This window comes from Peromyscus eremicus, chromosome 1, assembly GCF_949786415.1.
Source record: "Peromyscus eremicus chromosome 1, PerEre_H2_v1, whole genome shotgun sequence".
Lineage (NCBI taxonomy): Eukaryota > Metazoa > Chordata > Mammalia > Rodentia > Cricetidae > Peromyscus > Peromyscus eremicus.
In genome coordinates, this window is record NC_081416.1 from 154,925,277 (window position 1) to 154,936,959 (window position 11,683).

General features: G+C 47.0%; 1 protein-coding gene across 1 annotated transcript; it reads left to right on the forward strand.

The window, feature by feature from the left end:
- The first annotated feature begins 4,102 nt into the window (after positions 1-4,102).
- Pdcd5 (programmed cell death 5) lies at positions 4,103-9,831 on the forward strand. The gene is made up of 6 exons (XM_059274815.1): positions 4,103-4,309; positions 5,348-5,385; positions 7,554-7,615; positions 8,322-8,413; positions 9,324-9,395; positions 9,666-9,831. The coding sequence occupies exons 1-6, from the start codon at positions 4,244-4,246 to the stop codon at positions 9,711-9,713; spliced, it is 378 nt and encodes a 125-aa protein (XP_059130798.1). The 5' UTR covers positions 4,103-4,243; the 3' UTR covers positions 9,714-9,831.
- The last annotated feature ends 1,852 nt before the right edge of the window (positions 9,832-11,683 follow it).

Genomic DNA, 11,683 nt, shown 5'->3' on the forward strand with positions numbered 1-11,683 from the left:
TGAAGCCCCAACTCACCCGCCAAGCTGGCCCAGGCTTTCCAAGAGTGACGCTGTGAGCCCATAATGGAGCATGGATTCACAGCAACAGAGATGTATGAGGGAGGTTAGAGCCCTGTCTGTGAGGACATACCGTGTGGCACAAAGCGACAATTGCGGTCTTTTCTGCTTTGGAGTATAACGAGGAACTCAGTCCCTTTTGGTAGAGTATGGGCTCCCTCTGCTGCTGACAGGAGACAGCCGGAGCTTTGCTGTCCAGGATATTTAAGCCGAGAAGGTGGCCTGCCCAGGGAAAAGAAGGATGGGGGTAAGCATGGTAGAGGGACCAAAGGGTGCTGTAAGCATTGCCCCTGTGGGCTCGGGGATTGCTGTGCACCTGTGTTCATACCAAAGGTGTTTCCATCTTTTCCTTCCCTCCCTTCCTCTCTCCTTTCCTGTGTGTGTGTGTGTGTGTGTGTGTGTGTGTGTGTGTGTGTGCGCATGCGCGTGCGTCTGTGTGTGCTGTATGTCAATATCCTCCAAATTCCTCTAGAGGGGAAGGCTCATGAGACTCTGGGGATGTATCAGTTACTCTTTGTCACCGTGATAAAACACCATGCCCCAAAGCAACTTGTAGAAGAAAGAGTTTATTGGGGCTGTGGTTCTAGGGGGAGAGTCAAAAATGGCATGGCTGTCAGTGACTGGAGCAAGAAGTATAAGGATCCCATTTTCAACCAGGAACATAGAACATAGAGACCAAACATGAAGGTGGTGAGGCTATAAATTTAAAAAGGCCCACCCCCAGTGACATACTTCCTCTAGCAAGGCTCCACCTCCTAAAGGTTCCATAACCTCCCCAAACAGTGCCACCAACTGCGACCAAGTGTTCAAATGCACGAGTCTTTGGGGTACATTTCTCATTCCAACCACCACAGAAGTAAACAAAATGTCACATGTCTGGGAAAATGAAAATTTGGAAGATTCTGGAAGGCCCTTCCCCACTAAAACAGCTGATGGGAGGGGAGACTCTCACTGGATGAGCTGATTCGGTTGGGAGAGGAGATTTCTGGGGCCTAGACACTGTCTGCAAGTTGTACAGAGAGCACCAGGGTGGTAGCCTTCATGAGCCCTTGTCACCCACGCTGGGGCAGCCTTCTCAGTGACGGGTCTGCTTTGTGAGTCATCCCCACTCCTGGAAGCAACCCTCACACATACTCATGTGCATAACCCCAGGAAAAACGCGAAGGTTCACAAAGTTGGATTTTGGTGTAATCGTGACTTTGGTCTGTCTTTATGGTTCCCTTTCTGGGCTGAATAGATATGTATGTGCTGTATCTTCCTAGGGGAAATCTGTCACACAGGAGTGCACTTGTGTGTTCCTGTGCACATGTGTGGAAGCCAGAGGCTGACATTGGCTGTCTTCCTCTGTTATTCTTCACTTTATTTTTGGAAACAAGAGTCTTCTGCTGAACCTGGAGCGCTGCACTGTGGTCAAAATGGCTCTCCAGCAAGTCCCAGGGACCTGTGTCTGCCCCCCACAGCTGGGGTTCTAGGCTGAATTCAGCTTTGTATGTGGGTAGAGGGGATATGAACTCAGGTCCTCACACTGTGTGTCAGGCACTTTACAGACTACGCCGTTTCTCAGCTCCAGATGCCTGCATTCTGACCTAGTTAATAAGTGGTGTCGTTTGCCAAGGTGACGAACAATGGAAGGGCTGGCTAGTGAAGACGTCAAGGGTCAGTTTGGAGTATGTTGAGTTTCTGTAACTATGATACAACAGAGAGAGCTGGGCGGTGGTGGTGCACGCCTTTAATCCCAGCACTCAGGAGGCAGAGGCAGGTGGATCTCTGAGTTCGAGTTCCGCCTGGTCTACAGAGCAAGTTCCAGGACAACCAAGGCTACACTACAAAGAGGTTGAGAGGGGATATGTTTGAGAAGGATTAGGAGGTGTGTCTTGTTGGAGGAGGTGTGTTACTGAGAGCTCAGCTTTGAAGTTTCAAAATCCCAAGTCAATCCAAGTTAGCTCTTCTGCCTCATGATTATTGTCGAAAGATGTGAGAGCTCAGCTACTGTTCCAGAGCCGAGCCTGCCTGCCTGCGTATTGTCATGGGATAGTCATGGACTCTAACCCCCTAGAACGGTGAGCTCCAAATGAAAAGCTTTCTTTTATAAATTGCCTTGGTCCAAGTATTTTGTCATAGCAGTAGGGTTTCTACTGTTGTGAAGAGACTCCATGACCACAGCAACTCTTATCATGGAAGGCATTTAACTGGGGCTGGCTGACAGTTTCAGAGATTTAGTCCATTATTGCCATGGCAGGAAGCATGGCGTAGCACAGACAAGACATGGTGCTGGATAGGTAGTTGAGAGTTCTGCATTTGGATCAGCAGGCAGCAGGAAGAGTGACACTGGGCCTGGCTTGAGCACTTGAAACCTCAAAGCCCCGTGACAGGCTTCCTCCAAGAAGGCCACGCCTACTCCAACAAGGCCACGCCTACTCCAACAAGGCCACACCTCCTAATTGTGCCACTCCCTATGAGCCTGGGGGGGGCCATTTTCATTCAAACCACCACAGTGACTCAGACAGCCCAGGATCAGCAATTCCACCACCCGTGGGTATAGATTTAAAATAACTCAAGCAGGAGTGCAGGCAGGCACTTATACACCAATATAGACAAGGGCTTTACCTACAACAGACAAAAAGTGAAAACAAGGCAAAACTGATGGATCCATCTAATGTGCTTTATGCAGTAAGTGTGTTCAGCCATTAAAGCAATGGAATGGAGGAGGGAGAACTGGTTTGCTTGAGGACAAGGCCTCACTCTGTAATGGCAAGCTGGTCTCCAATTCTAGATCCTCCGGCCTCAGACACCCCTGGGTTGGCAGAGTTTATAGGCATACACCACCAAGTCCAACCAGGAATGAAGTTCTGTCACATGGTACATCATGGATTAAAAACTTGAAGGTTGTATGATTAACCAAATATGCCAGTCACAAATCGATAAACATTGTATGAGTAGGCAAATTTATAGAGACAGGAGTGTTGTTTGTTTTGTGATGGGAATAGGGGGAAGTAATTACTACTTAGGGAATGGAGTGCCAGTCCGTGACGATGAAAAAGTTATACATAGAGTGATCTTTGCTCAACAGCGTGGATGTAGGTATTCAGTGGGTTGGAGAGGTGGTTCAGAGGTTAAAAGTGTATATTACTCTTCCAGAGGCCCACAGTTTGATTCCCTGTCAGGAGGCTCACAATTGCCTGGAACTCCAACTCCAGGGATTCCACACTAGGTCCTCCAGCACACACACACACACACACACACACACACACACACACACACACACACACAGACACGCGTGCGCATGCGCGCGCGATTTTTAAAAATTATAAAAATGGTTAGGTATATTTTGGCATAATTAAAATACGTACACCTCAAGCAAGTCACAAGACTGGAGAATTGGGCATGTTTTTTTTTTTTTTTTTTTCAGCCACTCCACCCCATATGGAGACTTCCACTTCAAAATCAGGGTGTGTGTGTGTGTGTGTGTGTGTGTGTGTATTGCCAGAGTTCACACACTCACAGCGTCTTCTCAGCGTGGGGCTAAGGCAGACAGGGTATCGATTAAGGATTAAGGAGCTTACACTTTGCTGCAGTGCCCCATTGCCAATCACTAGGGATCACTTGCACCCCCATCCCAGCATCAACTAAACTTAGCCAAAACTTTGCTTTCGCTAGGCTTGTTCATTTGCCAGATAGTCTCTTCCACTTTCTCCTCACAGTTAGGCATCTCAATCCACTACAATCAAATGGGTTTTTTTTTTAGCGTATGTAAAAAATGTGCAACCATCGCCACGACCCAGTTGTAGAACATTTCCAACCCCTACTTCGCCTTTCCAAGCCCCCGCGTCTCACCACGAAAGCTACCAGTAAATTGCACTGATTATCCTTGCTAGTCGATGTCTTATAACTAGACGACTTTTTTTTTTTTTTTTTTTTGGTAAGAAGCGCCCCCTTAGAGCGGCTCTGCGCCTTTTATCATCGAAGGATCGGTCCTCTGCGAGGCGCCCTTGGCAGGGGCGGGGCAGCCGTGGCTCAGGACTTGATTGTTGATGCCTGAGTGCCCCACGCGCCTGCGCAGTAGCGGGAGTCGTGCTCTTGTCTCGGGCTGGGGAGATTCCTTCCGAGTTTACCGGAGTGCAGGTGCGGCTGCGCGACCCCCGACGGCGGCGGCGGCTGCGGCTGCGCGACGTGGGACGGCCGCGCCATGGCGGACGAAGAGCTCGAGGCGCTGAGGAAGCAGAGGCTAGCGGAGCTGCAGGCCAAGCATGGGGTGAGCGAGCGGGCGGGGCGCCGCCCTCGCCCCGGGAAAGGTCTCCCGGCGCTTGTCCGTGGACCACGGCCTCCCGCGCCCCTGTAGCCCCTTGTGTGTGCGGGGACACGGGGGTCCCGGAGGCCGCCTCAGCCCTTTCGGGTCGCGCGGGTTCGCACGTGGGCCTTGTGCGGGTCGGGGTGTGCGCGCCCGCGGGTCGCCCCCAAACCTCGGCCTTCGCCGCCGTCGAGCTTGGTGCCAACCCCGCCGAATTCTGGTCGTCAGGGATTCGGTCTTGCTGACCGGAAGTCAGCGCTGTGTAGAGAGGGTCCTTTGAGTGCGGAGGACACCGTCCCGACGGCGTGTCCCCGGCGGGACTCAGAAGCTGGGCTCGAGAGACAGTGCTCAGCCCCTGCGGTGCCGTCTAGGGAGTGGCGGGCTGCGGACAGTGATGGTGGGTGGCCTCGGTGGCAGCACCCCTTGACGCAGCATCCCTTGTGCCAAGCCAGGGTCTCTTCAGACAGTCATCTTACTGGGAAAAATAGGGCTCCATGACCCAGGGCCCCTCCAGGGAATGCGTGTGTTCCCAAACATTCTATTAGATTGTGACTTTGGAAGCTCGTCCTCGCTTTGTGAATGTGGGGCTGGGGGTGGGAGTTAGCCTGAGCCGCAGTGCTGACCTGTATGCTCAACACCCTTTCTGTCTTCCCCTCCTCAGCCCTTCCATATTTAATAAAACAAAGCATTGCAAATGGAAACCGACTCATTGATTTTTGTGAGGCCTAGTTTCCATCTCAGGAGCCTATTAGAGCAGAAAGAAAATCGAATAAGCCCTTTATTTTTGTTTTCATTTGTTTGCTTTATTTTGAAATAGGGGCTCTGTCTGTAGCCCAGGCTGGCCTGCCTGAAACTTGAGGTCCTCCTGCCTCGAGTGCTAACTAGAGTTACAGATGTGTGTCACCTCACCCTTTTCCCCAAACCCTGCAATATACCTTCTATTTTTCTCTCCTTTTTGAAGTTCCACTTGATTAAAAGGTAAAATTACCTTTTTCCCCCCAGGATCCTGGTGATGCAGCCCAACAGGAAGCAAAGCAAAGGTATGAGCTACAATTGGAACTTTCTGGAAGGGTGGTTTCACAGATTGAATTTGTCTCTTATTTAGTAGTTGTAATTGGTATGTGACTCTTAACAAATTTCCTAACAGAGTGATTTTCTAATAAGTCTGAGTCAGGGTAATTCCTTTTTTAGGTTGACTCACTGTATACTCATGGAGTTCCTTTAGTGCCTTGTTTTGAAGTTCTGCCTGATTACTCTCTATAAGCTTAATAGAATTACTTCGTAGGGATTTCTAGACCCAGGACCACACAGTAAACGTTCAGTAAATATTACTTTACACTGCTGTTTTGTTGTAGAATATTATTTTAAGGTGTGTTACTTTTGTTTATGTTACATTTGTTTAACTCTGTGAAGCTGTATTACTGTCCCTGTCTAAAACAACTGATGGTTTAATAAAGAGCTGAACGGCCAATAGCGAGGCAGGAGAAAGGATAGGTGGGGCTGACAGGCAGAGGATAAATAGAAGGAGAAATCTCAGAGAGAAAAATGAAGGAGGAGGACCCAGGGGCCAGCCACCCAACTACACAGCAAGCCACGGAGTAAAAGTAAGATTTACAGAAGTAAGAGAACAGGGAAAAGCCCAGAGGCAAAAGGTAGATGGGATAATTTAAGATAAGGAAAGCTTGTAAGAAACAAGCCAAGCTAAGGCCGGGTATTTATAATTAAGAATAAACTTCCGTGTGTTATTTATTTGGGAGCTGGGTAGTGGGCCCCCCAAAAGAGCACAACCAAACAACAACACCATCTTACCCCTGCACATGGCAGAGCACTTTCACAGAAGCACAGACGTACATTTGATGTGTGAATACACCCTGCTTTTGCCTCGGCCATTTCTTGGGTATATGTAAATCCAGATAGCAACCTGCAAGGTTAAACCTCTAAGTCCACATTCTTCGAGGAGCTTGTTTCATTTTCCTTCTCTACTCAGGATCCCTCATCTAGGGTCTCTTTTTCATTCTGTGAGTACATAAAGCACATGCGTCTAGTCTCAACTGCTTGGGAGGTTGAGACAGGATCTCATGTTCAAGGCCTGCTTAAGCAACTTAGCAAGATGCTGTCTCAAACTGAAAAAGATTAAAGAAGAGAGGCTGGGGATGCAACGCAGTGGTAGAGCGTTTTCTAGCATCTGCAGAGCCCTGGGTTCAGGTACTAGTATGGTGAAAACAGACTGGCACATCTTATAACCCATAGTATCTTAGATTCAGGAACTCTGAGAAAATGGCCTAATAAACTTTAAGCCCTGTTCCCAAGGCCCTTGATAGTGGGCACACCTAGCCCCAGCTGTCCCTTTAATTCTGCTAGTCCATGTCTGCTTTGTGTAATCGTTTCCTTGGGTGGTTGCCTTAGAGGAATATTTTAAGTCTTCTACTTAAAAGTCTTAAAGCAGCATGAGGTGGCACAGTCCTGTGATCCTAGCACTTGGGAGGCTGAGGAAGGAAGGTGAAGAGATCGAGACCAGCTTTGGCTACATAGTGAATTCCGGGCCAGCCTGAGCTCTGTAGCTAAACCCTGTCTCCAAAAAGTTTGAAAGCATTGTCCATGGTTGCTACTTGAGTATTCAGGAAGAAGCAAGAATAATTGCAGAGTTAGAATTTCCATGGGCTCTGGTTCTACCTGGGTCACAGTTTTCTCTTTCAGAGTCTCCATAGGTTTCTGTATCCTCGCTAAAGAAAGTACACTTGGTCTCTCTTAATTGCTGAGACTTTACTACAGGTTTGTAGCATGTGTCCCACTCGGTACTTAATGTTGGTAATGGTTGTTGAACTGAAATACTGCTTCATGAAATAGTGTTCTGCCGTTCTGGTAGGTTTACACCCACAGAGCTAGCTGAAGGCCAGAGCACCTAGCATCGTCCAGTCTGTGAACCGCAGGTGTCTTATAGTGGCCTGCTGGATGGCTGAACAGATAGGGGCACTTGCCACCACGCCTGATGATCTGAGTTCAGTTCTCAGGACCCACATGGGGAGAGGCAAGAACTGACTCCAGAATTGTTCTCCAGCCTCCACATGTGCGCCGTGGCGTGTGCCCCCCTCAAATAAATACATAAATAAATGCAAATATTCTTTTAAAGGGACATTGAATAAATGACTTTGTACTCAGCCTGCTGACAGCTCAGTTCTAATCTTGTATGACCTATGTTTTGTTGTAGGGAAGCAGAGATGAGGAACAGTATCTTAGCCCAAGTCCTGGATCAGTCAGCCCGGGCCAGATGTAAGCTTCTTCAATTTCCTTTATTCTCGTAAAATTGGCTTGAGGTAATTGGATGGTCAGAAACATGTATGCAGTTAATTGTTCTCATCAGAGCAAATGTTTAAAGGACTTGAAAGACACTGTAAGAAGTATGAAGTTTATAAAGTTAGAGAGAGATTGTTATTACTGTTGAAGCACATTTTTTTAGGAATGCCCCTTGAGGACATTTTAGTAGAGTTTGTAAGGATTGACTCTTGCACAGTCACGGAGTTGTGGTGGGGAGCGGTGGCTAGGAGTTGATTATATTCTGGGTTTTAGTGCTCTGTCTGGAGTCTTCAAAGTAAATCTAGGAAACCATGAGGAAAGGAAAGAATGGGCCAGTCAGAGCAAACTGTCACCTTTTCTGTTGGAAACTTGAGTCCAGTCTCCACTTTGAGAGGCCACTGTGGATGGATCGTGCCATCATTTCATAGGCCACTGTATATTATCAGAAGCAGGAAAGCATGGAGTTTAGAACCCGAGAACTCAAGTTTAATCTTGGCTCTCCCACCACAGAGTGACTGACTTGAGATTGAGAGGCCTAACCACACTGTCTGCCCTAACTACCTTTTGCCTGTTGACAGACAAAAGCTTGTGAGATACTTTGGAAGTGTCAGTGGATAGTTCTAAGTGTAAACTCTAAGCATTTAGTCTTCATGCTTTCTTGTCTGTCTTTTTTTCTTTTCAGTAAGTAACTTAGCACTTGTGAAGCCTGAGAAAACTAAAGCAGTAGAGAACTACCTTATACAGATGGCACGATATGGACAGCTGAGCGGGAAGGTAAGCCTAGACGGCCTGAAGGAGCGCGGTGGTACCTGCAGGCAGAACCCTGGCTTAGGGGCCGGCAGGTGGCTCCCCAGTTTCAGTGCAGAAGACTGGAGCTTGGTTCTCAGCACCCATGTCAGGCGGCTCACTAGTGCCTTTAACTCCAGCTCCAGCAGATCCAGGGCTCTCTGACTTCCACACATGCGCTGCATAGACACATTGAAGCAAAATACTCATGCACATGAATTTTTAAAACTTAAAAAATCGGCTGCACCAAGTAATTTCCATATTTGAATATAGAATTCTTATTGACTCAAAATTTTAAAGGAGAGAATAATCACCCCCACTGTAAATCTTGAGTGATGATTGCCTGTCCTAAAATGCTCAACTTTCTCCTTTGCTGGCACTGTGTCAAGTGTGAGCCAGTGATTATTAGAGTCACCTGGCTTGAATTGTCCCTGCACTAGAAATAGGGTTTGTCAATATCATTAACATACCACCAATGTTTGCAGAAGCTAGGCTTGTTTTGCACTTGTGAGGGGAGGTTGAAGTCTTTGGTTCATGTCTGTGTGTCTGTCTGGCTATATCGCCATAAGGATTCTATTTGGGAAGTCCAATCTTCAAGCTTCAGCGGCACACAAGCCCTGCCTGCACTGAACCTGGAAAGAGGGGGGTGGTCTTTTCTGAGGGTGTTGTCTCTGGGGTGGTGTCGGCAGAGGCGGCATATCTATGCCTGTGACCTTTCACACAGTGGTGGTCGTCGCCTTGCTAGCAGTGACAAAGACGGCCTTAAACCCGCTTGCTTTCCTCAGGAGCTCTCCCTCTACTTCCCTCCTGAGCTATCCCTGCACCTCAGAGAGACTTTACTGTGACTGGTCTGCTTAGAGGTGATGTTTGCTTTGAAACACTTTTCTCTTGTTTATAGGTATCAGAACAAGGTTTAATAGAAATACTTGAGAAAGTCAGCCAACAGACAGAAAAGAAAACAACAGTTAAAGTAAGTGCCCCGTGTGCATGTGCCTGAGCAGTCGAGTGCCTTTGAGCGCTTCCAGACACTGGTCCTGTTATGTGGTTGGGGTGAGAGACTGGCTTTGTGGAGAGTGTGAATCTTACACTCAAATTCTTACTTCTCAAATTATCCCTCTTCACTCACTAAGTTGGTCCAAAGACACACACACACAAAAAGCCTCACTTGAGTAATTAAAAATGTTTTTCTCAGAAAATCTGAGGCTTTACAAAGTGTGACATTCCTTTAATTTTCCTCTAGTTCAACAGAAGAAAAGTAATGGAGTCCGATGAAGATGACGATTACTAAGAGGAAATGCTTAGACTTACGGAGCAGTGTCTAGGGCAGTTACAACCTTTTAAATGTTTACTTTGTTTATTGTCTATATATGCATTTTAAAAAAAATAAACTTGTTACTCAAACTAAAGCAGTTTGGGTGTTTCAGAATCACAGGCAACTCTTAAGAAGATCTGCATTTTGAATAATTTTCCCTTCCTTCCAAAAGCTTTTAAATGGTGGTAGTGCAAGTTTCTCCTTTGCAGTTGGGACATTAACGTGAGGTGGAGATAGAAGCTGTGCCAGCACGCTTCGGCAGCCAGAGACATCAAGGGAATGAAACCCCTGGGTAACCCAATCAGCTGAGCATATCCGGCATTCTTAAGGCAGAACTTGTCAAAGCAGGGACATTGCCTTTTCCTGCAGGTAGCATTTCAAATTCACGGCTTTTGATTTAATTTACGTTTCAGAGGCACTGAGTTTACATTCTCCAACAGATACCACTCTGATCCAGAACAACTAGAGTAATACTTTTGCAGATAACTAGGACATCCCGTGGTCACTGTTGAATAGTGACATGTTTACAAGAAGAGTAGGCTAGAGATGGCTGAGAGCCGACGAGCACCGGGCACAAGTTCTTTTCCCAGCACTCATGTTGGGCAGATCATAACAGCCTGTACCTCCAGCTCCAGGGGATCAGACACACTGTGGCCTCAGAAACCTACGCATGAACCCCCTTATAAGCGCGCGCACGCGCACGCACACGCACACGCACACACACACACACTAAAAATAAATCCTAAAAAAAAAATGCAAATGGGGGCTGGAGAGATGGCTCTGAGGTTAAGAGCACTGGCTGCTCTTCCAGAGGTCCTGAGTTCAATTCCCAGCAACCACATGGTGGCTCACAACCATCTGTAATGAGACCTGGAGCCCTCTCTGGCCTACAGGCATACATGCTGTATACATAATAAATAAATCTTAAAAAATTATTTTAAAAAATGCAAATGAATTTGTCAATTTGTGTTCAGGATTGCACTGTCATAGTTGAAATCTGCTGAAGGGCTTTGTGGGTGGTTTTGGTTCAGAGGGTTTTGTTGAATATAGTTTGGGTTTGTTGTTACTGTTATGTCTAAAACTGGTCTCAACTCTCCATTTAGCTGAGGATGACCTCAGACTCAAGATCTTCCTGCTTCCACATCTCTAGTACTGAGATTACATATGTGTACCCCACACCTGGTCTGTGTGGTGCTAGGAATTGAACACAACTTCATGAATGCTAAGTAAACAATGCTATCTGAAGCATATCCTTAAATTACCAGTTATACTTAAAATTTGCTTTATGGCTCATTTATATGAAATGCTAGAAAGATACCTGACATGTCTCTTCGAGTTTTGTTACAGTCACCAGTTGTGATGCCTAATGGCTGAGGTGTGTTGAAGGACACTTGGAAACATGAAGGAAAGTTGGCTGTTTACACAAGGATGGGGTCCTGAAGACAGCTAACGTGCTACATGTGGTTAGCCTGCAGGCATGGAGCTGGCTGTACTGAGACCTACAAACAACACGGATTTTTAATGGCCACGTAAAGTTTTCCTTTTAAGTGGGGAAATCAAATGCAAAAACATGTGGAAGAATAATTAGAATACACTGCTCCACTCCTTACTGCAGTGGTTGGCAAGAGGTGAGCCTGTGCCTTGAGGAGCCTGCACTAGCAAGCTGAATACTCCACTCAAATGCATGTGTCTGCCTCTTTAGAACTGCCCTGATAAACCATGAGGTCACAGAGCCAGAACAGCACATATTAATAAAGTGGTTTTGTTAAAAATGACAATGGACAGGCTGGAGAGATGGCTCAGCTGTTAGGAGCACTGGCCATTCTTCAGAGGATCTAGATGGGGTTCCCAGCACCCACAGGGTGCCTCACAACCACCTATTACTCCAGTTGCAGGGGATCTGATGCCCTCTTTCCTATGCAGGCATACATATGCAGGCGCAGAGA

Bases quoted from the DNA above. Each gene is read 5' to 3' on its own strand.
- Pdcd5 (XM_059274815.1), top strand. From the start codon at position 4,244: ATGGCGGACGAAGAGCTCGAGGCGCTGAGGAAGCAGAGGCTAGCGGAG. The intron at 4,310-5,347 runs GTGAGCGAGCGG...TTTTCCCCCCAG, and splicing joins AGCTGCAGGCCAAGCATGGG to GATCCTGGTGATGCAGCCCA. The intron at 8,414-9,323 runs GTAAGCCTAGAC...TCTTGTTTATAG, and splicing joins ATGGACAGCTGAGCGGGAAG to GTATCAGAACAAGGTTTAAT.